This window comes from Girardinichthys multiradiatus, chromosome 23, assembly GCF_021462225.1.
Source record: "Girardinichthys multiradiatus isolate DD_20200921_A chromosome 23, DD_fGirMul_XY1, whole genome shotgun sequence".
NCBI classification, from domain to species: domain Eukaryota; kingdom Metazoa; phylum Chordata; class Actinopteri; order Cyprinodontiformes; family Goodeidae; genus Girardinichthys; species Girardinichthys multiradiatus.
Genome location: NC_061815.1, coordinates 25,002,329 through 25,024,520, shown reverse-complemented (window position 1 = coordinate 25,024,520; position 22,192 = coordinate 25,002,329). Strand labels below are relative to the sequence as shown.

Here is a 22,192-nt window from a genome sequence, read left to right as displayed (position 1 = left end):
TTTTCAAAATAGATAAAACCACTTCATAATTCCTCTTTGAGGTCTGTCTGAGGCGATGGAGGGAGGAAAGAGTCAGCTCCAAAAGTACAACAAAGCAATGATTAAAACCAAGTTAAAATCAGTATAAGCAGTGGGAGCTCTTGTTTTAATGCCGCCCTGGGCCCTCCCGAACACACCACAAAGCCAGTTATGCAAAAAACTATTTTTGTTATTTAACTTTTCACAACCAAAACTTAATTTGAAATTTGTCATTAAATGGAGGTGCAAACAAACCATTGAATACAGGATCTTGCTGTGAACTATTAGATAACTTTGAGGGCCTTGTGTTAACAAGAGAGAAAGGAGGCCATTCCACCCAAATTAAAAAACACCTTGGACTATAATCTCTGAATTGTGGTTTACTTTGTCACGAAACATTTTCTCGGTCATAGCCTTAGTTGTGGCTGATTGTGCTGTCAGTAAAGTGGTCTTGTTAAATGACTTCCTTGCAACGTTCTATTTTCAATTTGTTTTGGATGTTGTCCGTTCATCAGAAACGTTTTAACGTTAATGTTTTTCTTTGATAAGGATTGTACCAACAAACTGTTGTAAAGACAAAATATCTTCCATTAGCAGTTCTTAAATGAGAAAATGCATTTATTCTTCATAAATTAGCAGTTTTGTATCAATGATGTAATTTCCAAAGAATAAATTATGAGAGTTGAAAACTCTGGCTTTTGTAATGTGTGCAGTTTCACAAGTTTTCTTTTTCCCACACCACATTGAATGGTCAACGGTTGTTGTAAATTCATGCCTTTAGATTAATTTTGGATTTGAAACAGCCAGATAGTCACTGAGAGGAACACGAGAATGAAAGAAAGGGTAAAAAAAGAAGAAATAAATGTCATGTGTGTTGACAGCTTTACTTTGTTTCACTTCTCATTGCAAAACTACCTTGACAAACCTTTCTTTTATCACATAGTGTGACTAACAGAGCTTTAAGTGGGTTTATTTTTAGAACCACAGTTTACTAAATTTTTGGTTGTACTGTTATATGCTGAGTTGTGTTGGGGTAATTTTTGTCTTTTTTGGGGATTTATTTCTGTTCTGTTTCTTCTGTTACCTTTCATTTTGATAACATTTTCATTATTTTATTTTATTTTATTTTATTTTACTTTCTGTCCCCCTGTCCTTATGAGTCTAAGTTGTCCACCCTGCAGGGGATTCTTGGGTCCTCAGTAAAGTGTATATAATAGCTACTGCAAATGGGTCTTTCTTTGATAGTTTTGTGTTACACAACCTGATACAGCACTCTCAAGTGTATTTAAGTTAGATACCATTCAATGCTTTAACAAAATTTTAAATTATATGTTTTAACAAACAGGAAGTCAATAAAGTGATTTAAAGAGTGGTTTATTTTGACTGATTTAATTTGTGTTGGTCAGAACTCCAACAGCAACATTTTGACCTGCAGCTGGAGAAAGGACCATTACAATAATTGATCATACTGTAAAGTATTTACCAATTTTTCTGTGCCCTGTTTCGGACCCCCTTTATTCTGACTATGATTTATTTATAGGGTATATTAGGGTGTTCAAATTGAGGTTTGAGTCCATGATATCACCTTGGTGTTGGCTTGCTCTGTGGTCTTTAGCCCATACAGTCTAGTTGAGATGATTGATTTCCACAACAAATTCTGTCTTTTCTATATTAAGCTGAAGGAAATTCTGGCCCTTCCACTAGTGGACATTTTAGACACACAGGTTCAGTCACTGTATAGGACTATAACTGAGTGATGAAAAAGAAATCAAAGTTGTTAAAAAGTAAAAGGTAAGTGGTGTAGAAATGCCGTGTAGAATAAACGGGGTAACGCAGTTGCTCTGGAAGCAAGACTGACGTTATGAACCCTAATGCAGGCACTCAGACTAGATCAGCATTAAGACTTTGTACTTTTTGAATACAAAATCCAAAATGCTAAAAAACAAACAAACATAACCGAGCAAACATACCTACGCAATATGACAAAGGGAACAAAGTATTGGACTATTAGGAAACACGTGAACGGATGTATTGGGAGGATGAGTTGGCAAATGGAAACAGTTGGGTTGATTACTCATACAGAGCAGATCGTAATGAAATCTAAAAGGACCACCGAGGACATCTTTTGGGAACAACAGGAACTGCACAAACATCTGCAATAGCTTTTTGAAATATTCAGATGGGATCTACAGGTCCTTCTCAAAATATTAGCATATTGTGATAAAGTTCAGTATTTTCCATAATGTAATGATGAAAATTTAACATTCATATATTTTAGATTCATTGCACACTAACTGAAATATTTCAGGTCTTTTATTGTCTTAATACGGATGATTTTGGCATACAGCTCATGAAAACCCAAAATTCCTATCTCACAAAATTAGCATATTTCATCCGACCAATAAAAGAAAAGTGTTTTTAATACAAAAAACGTCAACCTTCAAATAATCATGTACAGTTATGCACTCAATACTTGGTCGGGAATCCTTTTGCAGAAATTACTGCTTCAATGCGGCGTGGCATGGAGGCAATCAGCCTGTGGCACTGCTGAGGTCTTATGGAGGCCCAGGATGCTTCGATAGCGGCCTTTAGCTCATCCAGTGTTGGGTCTTGAGTCTCTCAACGTTCTCTTCACAATATCCCACAGATTCTCTATGGGGTTCAGGTCAGGAGAGTTGGCAGGCCAATTGAGCACAGTGATACCATGGTCAGTAAACCATTTACCAGTGGTTTTGGCACTGTGAGCAGGTGCCAGGTCGTGCTGAAAAATGAAATCTTCATCTCCATAAAGCTTTTCAGCAGATGGAAGCATTAAGTGCTCCAAAATCTCCTGATAGCTAGCTGCATTGACCCTGCCCTTGATAAAACACAGTGGACCAACACCAGCAGCTGACACGGCACCCCAGACCATCACTGACTGTGGGTACTTGACACTGGACTTCTGGCATTTTGGCATTTCCTTCTCCCCAGTCTTCCTCCAGACTCTGGCACCTTGATTTCCGAATGACATGCAGAATTTGCTTTCATCCGAAAAAAGTACTTTGGACCACTGAGCAACAGTCCAGTGCTGCTTCTCTGTAGCCCAGGTCAGGCGCTTCTGCCGCTGTTTCTGGTTCAAAAGTGGCTTGACCTGGGGAATGCGGCACCTGTAACCCATTACCTGCACACGCCTGTGCACTGTGGCTCTGGATGTTTCTACTCCAGACTCAGTCCACTGCTTCCGCAGGTCCCCCAAGGTCTGGAATTGGCCCTTCTCCACAATCTTCCTCAGGGTCCGGTCACCTCTTCTCGTTGTGCAGCGTTTTCTGCCACACTTTTTCCTTCCCACAGACGTCCCACTGAGGTGCCTTGATACAGCACTCTGGGAACAGCCTATTCGTTCAGAAATGTCTTTCTGTGTCTTACCCTCTTGCTTGAGGGTGTCAATAGTGGCCTTCTGGACAGCAGTCAGGTCGGCAGTCTTACCCATGATTGGGGTTTTGAGTGATGAACCAGGCTGGGAGTTTTAAAGGCCTCAGGAATCTTTTGCAGGTGTTTAGAGTTAACTCGTTGATTCAGATGATTAGGTTCATAGCTCGTTTAGAGACCCTTTTAATGATATGCTAATTTTGTGAGATAGAAATTTTGGGTTTTCATGAGCTGTATGCCAAAATCATCCGTATTAAGACAATAAAAGACCTGAAATATTTCAGTTAGTGTGCAATGAATCTAAAATATATGAATGTTAAATTTTCATCATGACATTATGGAAAATAATGAACTTTATCACAATATGCTAATATTTTGAGAAGGACCTGTATTATGTTTTGGGTAGGTAATGTGGTGGCACCATGTTGTGGCTGCCAAACAAGGTTTCACTTTTCTGTGGCACTCACTTAGAGTCAAAAGTAAAAATATTAGGTAACTTGTGATTCTACATGTATCTATGTGTCTCTGCTGGCCCTCTAATGTACTGGTGCTTACTTCCCTCCTGGTGATGGCTGAAATGAGCTTTAGTACCCTTGCAAGTCTCAATAGGATAAGCACGTATTTATATATTACTAACTGAACAATTTACTTATATTTGTTGTAGTTGTTTACCTCTTTTTAATAGATTGGTTAAATTAACTTTATTGTCCCGACATTCTGGGGTAACACATCCCACACATGTCAGTCAAAGCCTTAATGAGAAGAACATTCGTTAATTTTCTACTTACTCCTTGCACGATGGCGGCGGGTCATGCCTATCATCGGATCCCAAATAGGTCCCTGGTTCGTCGCAGAGACGCACAACTATGCATGCACACACTTACTCCTAAGGGGATTTTAGTAATTAACCTAACATACATATTTTTGCTGTGTGGGAAGAAGCCAGCACTTAGTAAATACCCATGCATTTATGGGGGAAACCATCACCCAAAAAGGTCCAAGATGAGATTCAGACCCAGAACCTTCTTGCTGTGAGGCAACAGTGCTACCCTTTGTAGTTTAAGATTAAAAATGTATACAGGGCAAAAATGCTTCATTTTATTTTGAGCCTAGTCAAACTAACGCAAACATCCATTGCTTCAGCAAAACAACCACCTTTATGATGCAACAACTTTGTCTGTGGGCTCAAGGACGTGGGAAACTTGTTTTTCTCAGTACTACCATAGCAAAAAATGTACTATTTCGCTGTGGGGGAAGTGTTCCGTCTTCGGTTGAGAAGTGACCACGCTCTCATCACTTCCCTTTTCATCTCTGCGCCCACGGCTTCTTTTCTCAGCATTACTTACAGGAGCCATTTTACATAACTCAGGGTAGTTTACCTGCACAGAGTAGCGTGGCTGCAGATGTGGAGTTATGAATCCTGCTGTTGGATTGTTGATGGTACTACTGAGAGTATCGCATGGTGAGTTCATCAAGCTGTATATTTTTATTTCACTAAAGAAAAATACAAAAATACAAGTGAGTACATTTAAAGAAACTTGTTCAGCATAACAAGAAATCACTGAGTATGTAGATTTGTAACTGATACTGATGACTATACATGTTTAAACCAATAATTTGGGCTCTTAACTGCCTGTCCAAACTTGCCATTCATCTTTTATTAATGCACCTCAATCATAAATGAAAAACATCATCTGTTGTGCTCCACGTTTACATAAACAGGGTCGTGGAAACTATGGGCTTGCTTTAGCAAACTGATTTCTTACAGATATGCTTCAACTCATTTGTTTTGATTTTGTAGAAACTGAAGCATAAATAATGTTCTTCTTTGAACCTGTTTTTCCAAATTTGCAGCAGTGGAAACCTACTGTGATGGCAGGCAGGATGGAGCTCAGTGTTATGGAGCTTTAGGAGGAACTGTGGCCCTCCAGCTAATGAATAATGCCTCAGAAATACCCAGATACAACTGGAGGAAGGAAGCATCAATGGCAAATGAGTCAACGCAAATTATTCTTCGTGGCAGAGAAAATAAACTTCAGTCCAATACCATGAGCAACAGATCAGTCTTTATTCCTGGTAATGGGACATTCAAGATCAATAATCTGAGCAGAACTGACAGTTGTAAATTTACTCTTGAGATTTTTGATTCTGGTGGAAAAAAAACAGGAAGTCAGACTCTACAGCTGTTGGTTCAAGGTATTTGTTTTTTTATTCAACCACATTTCATCCTGGTAATGATGATAGATCATAATATAACATTATCTAGAGCATCCAATATTCGGAGAAACTTTAGATGCTTTATAAAGAGACTGTGAAAACATTTTATCCCCATTCTAATTTCAGTGATTGTATCTGTATGTGTCTCTCTCAGCTCCCGTGTCATCTGTGCATATGATCTCAGAGTGTGTGTCCCAGGAACTGATAAAAGTATCCTGCATCTTTGAGGTTGGGGACAGTCCTCAGTACAACTGGAATCTGACTGGAGACAAAACAAGAGACATTGACGTCCTTTACAGAAATACTGAGAATAGCATCATTGTTCTAAGACAAAACATCTCAGGAAACCTGGTCTGCTCGGTTAGGAATCACATCAGCCAGGTCTCCAAAGAAGAGACGATATCTGTATGTAAAGGTGAGTTTATGTATATATACTTCCTCCCACAGTCCCTCAGTCAAAAACCCCCTTGTTGCCGTTAAGTATGAAAATGCATATATGTATAATGGCATGCTCTTGGTAGGTGGAGAGTACCGTTCTTTACTATAAAAAGCAGACATGCCTTTAAAACTGGACGTGGTCATGACTTCTTCCTCCCGCACCCCTAACAGATGCACATAGACAAAGTAAGTCACACACACTACCGGTCAAACGTTTTAGTACACCTTTCTCATTTAATGGTTTTCTTTATGTTTATGACTAGTAACATCATAAGTGGATTCTCACTGAAAGCATCAAAACAGCAAATGAACACATATGCAATTATGTAGCAAACAAAAAATTGTAAAATAACTTTAAATATGTTTTATATTTGAGAACGCCCTTTGTTGTGATGACTGAAATATTTACATTTGGCTGTCTCTCAACAAACCTCTAGGAATTTCTTTCAAAACTCTTTGGAAAACCTTTTCAGTATATCACCTCATGAAGCTCATGGAGAGAACGCTAAGAGAGCAAAGTAGTAATCAAAGCAAAGGGTGGCTATTTTGTAAAAATCTAAAATCTAAAAATGTTTAGAGTTATTTTACACTTTTTGTTTACCACATAATTCCATGTGTACTCAATCATAGTTTTGTTGTCTCTAGAGAGACTCTACAATTTAAATAGTCATGAAAACAAAGAGACCCATCAAGTGAGAAAGGCTTTTCACCGGTAGTGTGTATAAAGGTCGTCTTTATGTTTTATCAAGAGCAACACACATTCAAAGTTACACAGGACATGAAGACTGACTGTTTAGCTTGTCTTACATACAAACTTATCAGATAAAAGTTCAAAGAAGACTCAGACCAAAATCATGAATTGTTGAATTGGCATGCAAAAATAATATAAACTATGTAATAGATGGGCCATGCAAAAGTATTCATGTCCCTTAAATTATTTTTACATTCTGTCATATTTATCTACAAATTTCAGAGTATTTCATTAGGAATTTATGTGATGGACCAAAACAAATCTGCACACATAATGGGTTAAGTGAAAAGAAATAGTACATGGTTTTCAAAATTTTTTTTCAAATGAAAATCCAAACGTGTTTTTGTAATCAATACTTTGTGGCACCACATTAACCCTGCAATAACAGCTTCAATTCTTTTGACATATGTCTTCACCAGTTTAGGCTTTGAATTTGTTGCAAATTTCTCAGTACAAAATAGCTTAAGCTCAGACAGACTGGACAGAGAGTGTCTGCGAATATCAATTTCAGGTTTTCCCACAGATGCTCAATTTTATTATTGAATTCAGTTAAAATCCTTCTGCTGATCCAAAACGTTGCATGGAGAGTTTTAAAGTTCTAAAGTTTTTAGCTTCTCTTCATTGGCTCCCTGCTAAATCCAGAGTATATTTTAAAATTCTCCTTTTCACATATGACTTGATGCAATCTGCTGAGTTTCCTTAGACAGAAAAACATTTTAATCAGTTTGAATAAATAACTGAATCTGACTGCACTGTTCAATGGTTAGGTTTGCTTGGAATGTATGAACCTGACTTGAAATCTGTATGATTCCTCCCTCCCTGTTGGATGGAGTAAGGGGGAGTCAGGTTTAGCCTAAAACGGCTCGGTTATGGTTGAGGTGCAAACACACCCTCTTTTCTGCTACCTGTGTGACCCCTTCTCTTTTCCAATGGTTATAATCTGTCTGACAGAGAGGTACCCCTGGTGATGGCTGAAATGAGCTTTAGTACCCTTGCAAGTCTCAATAGGATTGTGGTTTTTAGTACAACAATGGCCACCAGTGAGCTCTAGCTGGACAAACGTTATCAGTTTATTATTTTACTTAGTACCCCTACATATAGCCCATTCTAAAACGGCCAAACTCTAACACTCAGTAGTTTATTCTAACCTGCCAAACAACCCCACACCTTTCCAAACCCTTTGTAAAGTGCCTTCAGACGGCATGTGTTGTGAATTGGGACTATATAAATAAAACTGAATATAAATCCCTTAATAATCAAGCACCTTCATAAACAAGAGATCTGATTGTTTCATATGTTCCCAACATAGTCCTTAGACGTCAGACTGCAGGATTACTGGCGGTTCATAGAATTTCTAAAAGTAGAATAGGAGGCAAATCTTTTAGTTATTAGGCTCCTCTCCTGTGGAACTAGCTCCCAGTTTTTGTTAGTGAGGCAGAAACCCTGTGTATTTTTAAAACCAGTCTTAAAACTTTCTGTTTTAATCAAGCTTACAGTTATAGTGGCTTAGGTTAGTTAAGCTGTTCCTTTAGTTATGCTGCTTTAGGCTAAGCTTGCTCTGTTTTTTACTTCATAGAAGTTACACCTGGGCCGGTAGCTGTGACTACTTCCTGGAGGGTACCATCGGCTAAGCCTTCATGTTGTCTTTCTTTAGAGGATACACTTGACCCGGTCTTTCTGTTTTTAACTCTGTCTCTTTCTGCGACTAATTGTGTGTATTGTTTCTTTTACCACCGATTTTACAACTAGCTCAGAGCTTATCTGTTAAGCTGTGTTTTTCTTTTAGATAAATCAACAAAGAGAGCTCCTCCTGTCATTAGTTAGTTCCATTTTCTTTAATTTATAAAGTACTCCTGCACCAGTACTTATGTGTTTTTTGTGTATTTACTCCATCTTCCTGAACCCCCTTTAGTCGGTGCAGATGGCCGCCCATACTGAGCCAAGTTTTTAGTTTTCTTCCTGTCTTGCGTTCCACTGAAAATGAGTATCCCCACAGCATGATGCTGCCACCTCCATATTTCACTGTGGGGGAAATATGTGTAAGGTGCATTGTGATTTTTCTGCCGTAGCATGTATGTAGGCAAAAAAGTTGAATTTCAGTCTCATTTGACCAAAGCACTTTGTTCCACATGTCTGCAGTGTCCCCTTTATGGCTTTTTGGTCTTTTCAGCAGTGATTCTCATTTTCAGATGAATGATAAAATAAGCAGGGCTCAATGAGATGTCTGAAGCTCTGGACACAGTTTTATTGCAAGCTTTGAGCATCTAATGTATTTAGAGAATCTATAGAGAATTTTCAGTCAAAATTAAATAAATAAATACTGCTATTGATAAGTTATTAATAAATATTCCATGAAATAAATAATTATCCCCATGAAATAAAACAAAAATAATTACGTTAAAATAAATTTTCATCTTATTTTATTTAATTCATTTCAAGAATTATTTAATTTACTGAAAGATTTATTTAATTTACTTAAAGGTTTTTTATTTATTTATTTCATAATGCAGTTTTATTTTGTGACACTTTTATTTTTTAAAGCTACTTTACGTATTTCAGTGACTTTTAACCCAGTTTTTCATTTTAAGCTCTTTTTATTTCATGTTCTTATATTCAAATGAGGCAGGTATTGGCATCCTCGCGGAATCCCCTGGCTCCCTCCGGCATGCTGGCACTGGCGGCAGCAGCTCCGGTGGCACCTCCACCCAATTCCGCCGGCCGCAGCCACGAACTGAGTTTGGCCCTGCTGTTCCAGCGCCGCCCCACAGATAAAACTCCGCCCCCTCATTTGAATATAAGAACATGAAATAAAAAGAGCTTAAAATGAAAAACAGGGTTAAAAGTCACTGAAATACGTAAAGTAGCTTTACAAAATAAAAGTGTCACAAAATAAAACTGCATTATGAAATAAATAAATAAAAATCTTTAAGTGAATTAAATAAATCTTGAAATGAATTAAATAAAATAAGATAAAAAAATTATTTCAACATAATTATTTAGTTTTATTTCATGGGGATATTCATTTATTTCATGGGATATTTATTAATGATTTATCAATAGCAGTATTAGTTAATTTATTTAATTTTGAATAAAACGGCTCTGCATACTAATGGAGCATCGAGCCATTTCTTTAGAGTTTTCCACATCTTAATCTGTGTGCTGGCTGGCATGTTCCTTAATGGTCTTCTAAAAAACCGCAACCTTTACAGAACTGCTATATACGCTGAATTTAAACTACACACAGGTGGACTCTAATTACATCTTGATGACCATTAAAAGCATTGGATTATACTCGATTTTATTTAGGAGCTTCACATTAAAGGGGACTGAATACAAATGCCACGCTTTTTATATTTTTATTTTTAAAAACCTTTGAAAACCATGTATCTTTCTTCTTTAACTTCATAAGAATACCCTTCTTTGTGTTGAAATGCCACTGAAACACCACTGAAATGCAATGACGTAAAGTGATAACATGTGGAAAGGTTCGGGGGTATGGATACTTCTGTAAGACAATGTATGTAAATGCGGAAACAATCTGGTTTAGTGAGATTGCTAAAACACTGTAGTTTTATTCTTAATGTGGGTTGTATTCAAAGGTCGCGATTGAGTGGCAGAAAAAATGGAAGGTTAATGAAAAACCCTTAGCCACACTGTTAGTAGGAACGTAACAGGGCTATGTCTTCTACAATAGACTTTCTATCAATCGAATAAAGCCTTGCTGCTGTCTTATACATAAATCCAACCGAGTATATACAGCTCATAATGCTGCCTTTTAAATAGGGACGAACAAAATGTAAACTCAGATTCCATCATTTAGCACTTTTCTCCCTCAACTGAAAACAAAATAGAGACACTTTCTAGTGACAACACTGGTCAGCAACTAAGGCTGTCTTAAAGAATTCACATCACATCAACTTTGATATGTTGATGTGATGTGATAGAGTGCCTACAGCGCCTTGAGTGCCTTGTTGCTGAAAAGTGCTATATAAATAAACTTGACTTGACTTGATATTTACTTGAAAATATAAATCACCTTTTTGTGCATTTGGATGAATTTGTCAATGATCTCAAAATACATTTAATATGGTTGGTGCCTTCAAATTCTATGTTTTAGTGCTTTTGCTCAGGTTTAGTTCATGCAGGGTTAGACTTTCAAACCCTTTCTATGCTGCAGGACCTGACTCAGTTAACAATGTAAAACGACAAAATGCTGTATTTTCATTTAAAAAGCTGTTTTTATTTACATTTAATTAAAGATTGCATGTCAAAAATTATTTATGGTCTTCTTATAATTGCTGACCAGCTTTTTGCATACTTTCACTGGTATTTTGAATATTTACGAGGTCTTTGGTGATGAACTTGAAGTATTTTTGGTTGGAAAGCTTCCCTGCCACCATCTTAATCCTTAGCTCCCTCTACAGACTATTTATCAGATTCAAGTCGGGATTCTGGCTTTATCATTTTAAAATGTTAATGTTACTTCCAGTCAAATGTCACAGGTTGGAATTGAAAGATTCCCCGTTTATTATCTGTAGCTTTAAGCTGGCATAGGGCAAATTTTGATGGGTTGCCACATTTATTTAATAATTTTTAAGAATACCTTTCTGTTTAAAACCACTCATTCATACACCTAAGGGCAATTTAGAGTTACCAATTAACCTAACAGGCATGTCTTTGTACTATGGAATAAGCGGTAAAAAATGACTGACTGACTGACCTTTCTGTTTATGGTCTTAGTTTCCTTTTTTTGAATATCTATCACACTTTTTGTAACATCCTCAACCACAATCACATATTTGTGTCAAAGAGTTGCAGTAACTTAAAATCTTCTTCAACAGACATATCAAGTCATCTGAATTTTGATATATAGGTTCTTAAAAATATGTACTTATTTGGTTATTTAAAAAACTCTGTGATTAAGTTTTTCTATTAAAGCATAACTAAACAAAACTAAAAAAAATTTATTAGGGTTTTTTTTTTTTTGGTTTTCTGTTGCAAGGTCATTGGCAACCACCTCCTCTAAACTGTCTTGAAGCACCCCTGAATTTCTAACAACCTTTTTAAACAATCTTTTTTTCAATTTTGTTTATCATCTGCACATTGCCGAGGTTTTGTTGATACAATATTTTTTGAATTTACACCTCTTGCAATTTTCAGTGTTGCTTAAGGTTTCTAATCACTGACAGCTATGTCCTCTGCATGTCGTCAATGACCTGACAACTACACGCAGATGACTCCTGTTGGATAAAAACCTTCATATAATTAGCTGATCAAATTATCTATCTGAATTCATGCCATTGTTTAAGTAATAAGTTTATTGAAGAAAAATAATCATCAAGATCATTAAGATTTATTCTATAAAATAAATGAATGAATGAATGAATGGAATAAAATTAACCCGTGGGTTAACTCAGGGGCTATGAATATCTTAAAGCCCTCAATGTAAGTGATTATCACAAAGTGGGCTTAGTTCTAGTAGTTCCTGATACCTTCGCTGCATTCTAATATTTTCACAGTATAACAACACTGAGATCATAAAACATCTCAAAATAAATCTTCAAAAAACTGGGTTTATGTAGATGTATGTATAAACATAGATGTTTCTAATGGATTGCTTTAGAATTAAGTTTGTGGACCCTTAGGCTTAATCTTTTATTTTGTTTTCAAGTTATGTGTTTAAATTTGCAGATGAGGAAGCTCATTGCAACAGCAGAGAAGATGGAGCTAGGTGTTATGGAGCTTTGGGAGGAACTGTGATCATCCAGCTGATGAACAACACCTCAGACACACCCAGATATAAATGGAAACATAAAACATCGACAATCATATGGGGCAGAAGGAACATTTATTTTCCAAATACCCTTAAGGGCAGATATCTCTTTTTTCCCAAGTATGGTACATTCAGTATCATGAATCTCAACAGAGCTGACAGTGGTGAATATACTCTAGAAACCTTTGATTCAGATGGACGGAAAACAGAAAAGAGGTCTCTTCAGCTGATTGTTGAAGGTAAATGATTTAATTCGTACTGGAGCAAGATTTAACATTAATATACCTCAATCTAACATTGAAGTAATTTTCATAGCCTATACCATGTTGAGCACAATTATATCCTTCTTGTGCAAACCTGTGAAAGTTTCTAGAAAGATATAAAATGCTTCTCTTTCAGCTCCCGTGTCCTCTGTCCAGCTGATCCCTGAGTGTTTGTCCCAGGGACAGATGAAGGTGTCCTGTCTCTCAGAGGGAGGGGACTATCCTCAGTACAACTGGACTCTGGATGGACACACACTGACAGGGTCTGAGCTCTTCTCAGGAAACAATGAGACTAATGTCATTGTTCTGAAACAGAATATCTCAGGACGCCTGGTTTGCTCAGTCTGGAATCGGTTCAGTTCTCTCTTGATAGAGAAGACCATATCTACATGTGGTGAGTGACAAGATTAAACAATAAAAAATGCTTCTTGACTATTTCGAAAGGAGCATGGTCATGATCATGCATCGTTTTGGCTTCTCCTAGGGTTCATATTTATTAACTGCACTTTCAACGGGACACAGATATCTGGATGGGTGGTTGCAGAAAATAACATCTTTTGTGTTGAACCAGCAGCAGTAGCAAATGATGTTGTAGGTAAGACAGTTGCATGTTGCCTCCATTTATTATACCTTTCCCAATTAAACAGTGATTGTAAAGATCTGTGATTACTGATCTTTTATCTCTCAAACAGACTTGTTGACTGTAATGGGCAGTGTACTCTCAGTATCGGGTTTTCTCTTAGCTGTCGGGACAGGATTCATCTGTGCTCAGAAGATAAAACATACTTACAAAGGTACTAACCTGATTTTTTACTCACTGCTTTTTTAATTTGTATTTCTTGTTGAGTTGAAAAACCATACCTTGCAGTCAGTAAGCTTACATATGCCATGCCTTTTTGCAGAGGAGAAAGACGGCATTGAACCGGTCTACATTGAGATCAACGTTGTGCCGCAGCAGGAGAGCCAGATGGAGGACATTGTGGAAGAAGTGGAGTACAAACAAGTGAGGTTTAAAGAGCTTCCTCAACAGTCCGAGCAAGCTGCAGAAGAGCCAGTCTATGCACAAGTCCACAAAGTTAGGTGACTTGTGTTACTGCAGCTATCTCTACAAAGACTCCACTACTGAAGTCAGGCAGACGGATGAAGCAAGGATGCCAGAATGTCTCAAACTCTCATTTAATGGGGTTTGTTTTTCAAAACACAGTCAACGTTAATGCTTGTTTTGTTTGTCTCTACCTTTGGGGTCTACCCAAGCGATAACTTGGCATCATAGTATCCAGTATTATAAGTGTAATCAGTGCCTGACGAAGTTGTAGAGGAAGCAGGTGTGGTGGTGTTGTTTTGCAACACTCAAACTCCTTTAAAAACATCTTCTGGAATAGATGCAAGCAATAATTAACCCCACTTTATTGATTTGCATCATTCAAAGGTAATTACTGGGAAGACTTTCAGAGTATGCACCTGGGATCATGGAAATTAAAAGGATGATGCAAGGAGTTTGTAGCATTTACCTGAGCAATATGCTTGAGATAGAATATGTGTGAGAGATTTCTTCTATACGGTCTCCAAATGCATTCCAGGCATTAGATACAAGAACAATTGTGTGCTGCCCCTAAACAGATATTATCTATACCAGGTTGTGCTGAACCATTTATCTCTATCAGTTGAACATGGAACGATCATCCAGTGGCTCAGCTCCCTTTTTACACACAACCAGTGCTGGTGCTGTCTTTGCTTTGTATCAATGGGTCACAAGTGTAATGTTGATGGAAGTTGACTCCCTAATCCATGTTGGGACCTTTCAGCTGATTGCGAGACGTAAAGAACGCATATAGATCACAGTCCGAGGAGCTGGTCTAAAAAGAGCTGACGTTAAACATCGCGGGATGATGAATTCCAGGTACTTTAGAGTGAAAATGGGTTCCTGAACATCAAAACGGATTTGCTTTAAGCAAATTATCAGTTGCAAGGTTCTGTCTCTGTAGTTTCATTTATTCAGATCTGTTCCTTTAAGCGATAAGATTTTCTACTGTCATGCAGCTCATATTGTATTAGAGGTGTCAAAAGTATGTTTCAAGTCTTGATCTAAACAAATTCAAGTACAGGTTAAAAACATCGACAGTAAAATCATTGACATCAATCAGTCTGGGAATGGTTGCAGACACATTTAAAAGACTTTGGAACTTCCATGAAATAATGGTGAGAGCCATTAGCCACAAATGCAGAAAACATGAAGCAGTGATGAGCCTTCCCAGGAGTGTTCATTGACGACACATATAGGGTGTCACAAAACAACCTAGAACAAACTGGAGGTCTCATCTGGGTCATTTAAGGTCAGTGTTTGTGATTTAACAATAAGAAAGAGGCTGAGCAAAAATGGACATCATGGGGAGCTCCAAGGCAAAAACCACTACCGACCAAAAGGGCCCGTGTCACATTTCACACTAAACATCTTGGTGACATGAAGACTTTTAGGAATATATTCTGTTGACTGTGAAATACAGTGGTGGTAGCTTGATGGTCTTGGGCTGTTTTTCTTCAGTTGCATCAGTTCTGCTCTCTAGCAAAAATTCCTGAAGGAGAATTGTAGCCATTATCTTGTGGCCTTAAGCTCAAGTGCATGTGGGTTATGCAGGGAGATGATTATCTGAAACACACCAGAATGGATCTGAAAAAAAAAAAAACACAATTAAGCTTTTAGAGTGGCCTAGTCCAAGTATGGATGTTGATTCGACTGAGCTGCATGACTTAAACTCCAATGTGTCTGAACTAAAGCAAATCAGCAAATAAATCAGAGTGGGCTAAAATTCCTCCACAGTGATGTATAAACTCATTGCCATCAGTCGCAAATACCGGATGGCAGCTCCAAGGTTGGCACAGCCACCTATTAGGTTTAGGGGGCAATTACATTTTTACACAGGGACAGGTTGTTTTGGATGGCAGTTTGTCTTAATAAGGGGAATCATACAAAACTACATTTTGTGATTATTACGGCTATCTTTGTCAGATAGGATAGTTTGTTTGAGGATATGAAACATTTATGTGTGAGAAAACAGCAAAAACAGAACTGCCCTGTATCCCTTTGTATAATTTGAATTAAACATTTTGTTACTGATCTGCCTCTTTGTCTTATTTCAAGTAATATTTTATTAAAGACATTTCTGTTTGTTACCAACATATTATATTCCAATTATAATTCCGTGTGGTGGGGTTTCCTATCCAGTGATCGTTTTATGTTTTTATTTTGTTCCTGTTCTAAGTAGGTCTAACACACACAAGGGTCTATAATTACTTGAAGCTCAGTGGTGCCTAGATAAGGATATCCAGGCCTCAGATTTATTAGCATACACATAACATAGCAAACTATTGCATGTGAAACAAGGAAAACATGCCATTATGACCCAAAATAAGACCTCAAATAGGAGTGAAAGTTTGTGACAGTTACACCTTTAGAGCAAGAGAAATGGATCTAAAGAGGTGGACAAGATTTTTTGCTCCAAAGCACAGGTAGCTCAGTTCTTAATTTTGGATGTAATCTCTTGACTTCTTCTTTAGCCCTAAGTCTGAGAACTCTCCTCATCTGTCTCCTTTCACTGGGTGATGTTAACTAAAACCTTGGGATCTTGATGCTATGAGGTGGCTCATCGTCCTGAACGTAAAGCTACTTTGTCACTAATGTTTTTTTAAAGAAGCATCATTATTTGCTGATGGTGTGCATGCTCTCAGCTTATATGTTGACTTGACTTGTTATTAATAAAGACAAAGTGATCCTAGACAGTCAGAGTCAAGTTGTGGTTATTTTATATTTTAACTGGCTAAAAGAAAAACTCTTGTTAGCCAGTTAAAAACTATCGGCAGACACATTCTATGACAAGCTGGCCCCAGGCTTTTTGAAATTTGTGAAATATTCTTTGCTCATTTCATTCAATTGTTTTATTTTTTATTTTCTAAACGGCCTATAAAGAGCAGCCCTTGGAATGAGCCCTCGTAGCTGCACTGTAAAGCCGCGCAAGCATCTGGTCAGTGCCACTGATTTGCCTTTTGTACCCCTGCACCAAATGTGTCAGTTTTAAAAATTAAATAGAGCTTTTGTTATATTTAAAACGCAAACATTCCTGAAAAAGTATTCAGCAGTTGAACAGTTTAAACTTTTAGTAGTGGTAAACGAATTATATAAATGGTAAAGTGTCTGAAAAAGAAATCTTGAAGTTTTCTTTTCAGGAATGTTAATGCATTGCAGCCTAGATAAACTTATTTAACATGGAAAGACCTGAAAATATCCCAAAAAGCATGTTCTTTCCTTTTTATTTCTTTCTCTTCTTTTCCTTCGTAACCCCCCAGCAAAAGCCCTGAAGAGCCAGGGGCCCAGGCCCAGCCAAGCAGCCACTGTGAGTAAGCTGGCACACACTAAAGCACCCAGGCCAGGACAGCGAGAACCACCAACACACCAACGGGCAGAGACACCAGCCTCCGGCAGGGAGTGTGTTGGGGAGCAAATAGCCCCCCCCCCCCCATTTGATGGGGAGCCTAAGTTGATCTAGGGGAGGTAGCAGCCTAAGAACCAACCTGACACACATTCCCACACTCATACGTACACATAAAAACACTCACACCCAACATACAGAGACACAACATACAGTCACTGACTCCATACAGTCACTCGCACTAGCCATACATACTTGATTCTCCCAGGTCCAGGTACCAATAGCCCAAAGAGGCAACCAGTCCCTGGACCAGACCAGAGCAGAGCAGAGCAGACACCACCAATCACCGTACTCACAACGGGCCCGACCCCACAACAAGACAGGACAAACTCACCCGGCAAGCAGTCCCCGGCCGGTGGCACGCACCTGGGTCCGACAGCCCCCACCATGCCCCTGCAACTACACAAATACACCTCATCCCCACCTGCAACGACAGGTCAGGGAGAAACACCTACCAGCTCAGCTTTACCGTCAATGCTCAGCCGATCCAAATGCCGGTGACCACACATCCACACATGCCCAATCACCCGACAAACAGCCCCAGTCCGTCCGTCCGTGAGAGCAAAACAAAATAAATGTACTAATTCATTTATAAAGTATACATGCAACCGGGCTGACCAACCACCCCACGCCAAGCAGAACACGCCAGCCGCCTCAGTGCAGGTACAAGACGCACTCCACCACCCCACCCACCCAACTGCAACTGAAGCCCGGTGCAAGAAACATGTTCTTTTGTTTCTGTCGATTCTTGGTTTGAGAAAAATACAAATGTCATTCCTGACTGTACAATACGTCTCTTTAGAAAGCTAAGTATCTTATATGTATTCAACTTAAGATGTGTTTAGCCTAGACAAAGAGTTCACTTTGAGTGACAGGAAATCAAAGTCATTACAAGAAATTAAAAGGTTAAAGACTCAATATAATCTGCTTGGTTTCCTTAAATAGAAAACCAGTTTGAATAATAAACGAAATTAACTGCATTGTTTGATGACTAGTATCAGTTGGAATGTATGTACTTGACTTGAAATCTGTCTGTATGATTCAGCTGAATTGACTTTGTAAAGTGCCTTGAGACATGTGTCGTGATGTGGTGCTGTATCAATAAACCGAACTGAAATGAATTGAATTCAATGACCAAAGGTTGGTTAAAGCTACACCTTCATTATGCAATAGTCACACCAACTGCACGTCCTTCAATATAAATGTACAAGCTTTTAACTCTGAGAAACACAAACAAAATTGCATAACTATAAATAAAGAAAACTCTTAAAAGAAGAAAACAGCTTTGACATTTTTTCCCCTTTTTGTATATCTCTGGATAATTACATGTTTTTTACATCAAACATGTAGATCTGAGGAGCAAAAGTAAGTTTCTCAGTTATGTTAAAAACTAAAAGTAGTTAAAAGAAACATCAAAAAGGCATTTCAAGATTTGTTGTGTAAAAGCCTTTGCTGCAAGAGTTTAAATACCCTGCACTTTGGTTGAATACATTTAAAGTAGAAAACCCTAAAGAATTCAAATTAATATTTATTAGTAACTTTAATGTTCCTATGTCTTTATAACTGAGATGGGTGGTCATAGAACCCTATACCGGTTCCATCTGGTGGTTAATTTAAGGAATGAGCAGATCTGTGTGTTTCAAGCAACATCCTGTTCTACAGGATGTTCAGCACCCGGTCTCTGTCAGGCTGATGCTGAGAAACTAAACCACATCAGAAGCTCCTACATCAAGTATAATAAGAACAGGTTTTACTGTTAAATGTTAAAAGCTCAGTTAGTTCCTAATCCCTAAGTGTTGTTAAAATAAAATATAATATAAATACAACTGCAAGAGATTGCATACTTTTGCTCTAGCTCTTTTACATATTTACATGGCAATTAGGTTTAAGTCTGAAGGAAACTTGATCATTTTTACCAACACACATGGTGCTGTCTCACCACAGAAAGATTTCCATTTTCAATTTCATTTGAGTTGACCTTTATGTGGAGTGTTTGTTTCTTCATTTTTTCTGGCTAATCTTGTCTCTCTTAACAGTCCAAAAAAAGCATGTGTGTTGGGTTAACTGGGGGTTCTAAGCAGATCTGTGGGGTCAAATCTACAAGACAGTAGGAGTCCTACAAGACAGAAAAATAAAAGACTTAAAGGAAGAAAAACATCCAGGATGAAAATCTACCTGCTGCCATGCAAACTAGTGCATTAGTAACATTTGCTTAGGTGAAAGAACCATGTTTAAATTTTAATGTCATTTTCTTCTCATAGATGTGTTACTTTACTGCTGCTGTAAAGAAGAGAAGCTTTTGTTAGAGCACATTTCTGTTTTTGGTTAAAAACCCATCACTTCCCTTTTCACCTTTGCACAGCAGCATTTTCTTCTCAGACTGATCAAATCAACAGACATTTTGCAATAATCAGTGTCGAACAATGGTGGCTGGTAGATGCTCTGAAGTCATAGAAGCTGTTGTGGGAATGTTGGTGTTGCTACTGGGTGAATCCCCGGGTGAGCTGATGTTTTATTCGTGCTGAATTTGTTGGTTTGATGTCGTGTTTACATAAAAAACTTTCAGGAAAAGCCGACTTTAAGTGACTGTCAGGTTTTCTAACAAAACCTGCAGTTTAGTTTTTACCCTAACTTAACGACATGTTTTGACTGTAATAAAGTAAAAACATTATTTCAGTTAAACTCAGTCGGTTGCCTTTCTTGAAGAAACTAGTTTTAAATGAAAACAACAACCAATAGCTAATGTGGAAGGGGTTGTAAAAGTGATATATTTCTTTATAAATGTCAAATAAACTAAAAACAAGTTATATTTCTAACAGAAAAGAGGATATGGAGAAACAAACAAAATAACAGAATAAAACCTGTCTTATTATACAGTATCCTTTGCAGCAGTGGAAACGTACTGTTATGGCAGACAGGATGGACCTCAGTGCTATGGAGTTCTTGGAGGTACTGTGTTGATCAAGCTGATGGACAACTCCTCAGAAATACCCATATTCAACTTGAAAAAGGATCACAAGGGTTGGTGTCCGAAAGAATAACATCCTACCTAATGCCATGAATAGCAGTTCTGTTTTAATCTTGAGTAATGGAGCAATCAGAATCAGCAACCTGAGCTGAACCAACAGTGGTGAATATACTCTGGAGGTCTTTGATTCCGAGGGACGCAATAAAGGACAGAGGACTCTTCAGTTGTTTGTTCAAGGTGAATGGTTTATAAACTGTTAAATTATGTTAATAGATCCTGATTCTGCTTTTACAATTTTCAATCTGTGATACATTTAACTGAGATGTGTGTTTTAATCTTTGATGGATTATTACAAATTAAATATTATCTCAAGTCCCATGTTTCTCTTTTAGCTCATCTGCCCTCTGTCCAGCTTGTCTCTGTGTGTTTGTTTCAGGGACAGATTAAGACGGACAATGAGAATGATTACTATGATCACTACAAACTGATTTATGTGTGTTTGTTTTCAATCAGGCTTTATCTTCATTCACTGTACGGCCATCTAAAGAACATAACACTCCATGTGTTGAACCAACAGCAGTCTCTACACAAAATATTATGTGTAAGGAGACATAATTAAAGAAGTGCACCACTGTTGGCACACTCTCCTGTCAAACTGTGATCTTAAGCATTAATCAACATTAGTACATTTGTATTTTTGTTAACTGCAGAGGATTAATTGTTTTGACATTCCCTTCCTCTCCTTGGTTGCATAAAATCAGATAAAGGGTTTGCTGTCAAAGCAGAAATGTTGCTGATTCTGGTTGTTGGACTCATAGGGCTTCTATGTATTGTGGCTATGGCTATAACATTAATCTGTGCCAAGAGAAAAAAACATGATGAAGGTATTATTATTTGTTGTCATCTATCCATTTATTTATTTTCATATGTTCCTGGACATGTTCCTGTGAATATATACCCACCTTGTGTCACTGCTCCTTTTGTCCTATTCTCTTGCAGTGGAAGTAGATGATCAGGAACTGTCCTACACTGATGTCAGTGTTGTGCAACAGAGGAGGCGAAGTGGAGCAAAGTGCAGAGGCAGAAGTGGAGTACAATAGAGTAAAGATGTCAGAACTGCCAGCCACCGGATCCGGCAGCAGATGATGTTGTGTATGCACAAATTTGTAAAGAGAATTGATTTTATGGATTTCATGGAAGATGGATTCATGAAGGCTGCCTAGTCCAGGCACTACAGATGTCAGATATTGGGAGTATGTGAAGCATAGATGCCTAAAGATCTTTTGCAAACAATTGATGACATTTATTGAACTGTTAATGTACTGTAAATACTTGTTTTTCTCTACTTTCAGCACATGGTATCAAAATATCCAACCCAAAGTGTACAGTCATGGCGTCAAGATGTTGGCCAATGCTTTTGTTTGTTCATGTATTTTCATCTTGAGAATAACACCAGATGTCAGTCATTTTCTACCACTTATTCCATAGTGGGTCACGGGGGAGCTGGTGCCTATCTTCAGCAGTCTATGGGCGAGAGGCGGGGTACACCCTGGACAGGTCGCCAGTCCATCGCAGGGCAACACACAAACAACCATGCACACACCTAATGGAAATTTAGAGTCACCAATTAACCTAACAGGCATGTCTTTGGACTGTGGGAGGAAGCCGGAGTACCCGGTGAGAACCCACGCATGCACAGGGAGAACATGCAAACTCCATGCAGAAAGACCCCAGGCTGGGAATCAAACCCAGGACCTTCTTGCTGCAAGGCAACAGTGCTACCAACTGTGCCACCGTGCAGCCATAACACCAGATGTCTACAATCTAATTAATCACTTGTGCTGAGATTTTGTTGCAAAACACACCAACCCT

At 38.1% G+C, this 22,192-nt stretch overlaps 1 protein-coding gene and 1 long non-coding RNA gene across 2 annotated transcripts; both read left to right on the top strand.

The window, feature by feature from the left end:
• The first annotated feature begins 4,752 nt into the window (after window positions 1-4,752).
• On the top strand, window positions 4,753-15,983 carry LOC124860529 (hemicentin-1-like). The gene is made up of 8 exons (XM_047353914.1): window positions 4,753-4,888; window positions 5,281-5,622; window positions 5,798-6,058; window positions 12,524-12,844; window positions 13,005-13,262; window positions 13,353-13,463; window positions 13,561-13,662; window positions 13,771-15,983. The coding sequence occupies exons 1-8, from the start codon at window positions 4,840-4,842 to the stop codon at window positions 13,950-13,952; spliced, it is 1,626 nt and encodes a 541-aa protein (XP_047209870.1). The 5' UTR covers window positions 4,753-4,839; the 3' UTR covers window positions 13,953-15,983.
• A 4,210-nt stretch (window positions 15,984-20,193) lies between these two features.
• On the top strand, window positions 20,194-21,898 carry LOC124859804. Its single transcript, XR_007036193.1, has 3 exons — window positions 20,194-20,557; window positions 21,320-21,573; window positions 21,673-21,898. It is a non-coding gene; the product is annotated as an uncharacterized LOC124859804 (long non-coding RNA).
• The last annotated feature ends 294 nt before the right edge of the window (window positions 21,899-22,192 follow it).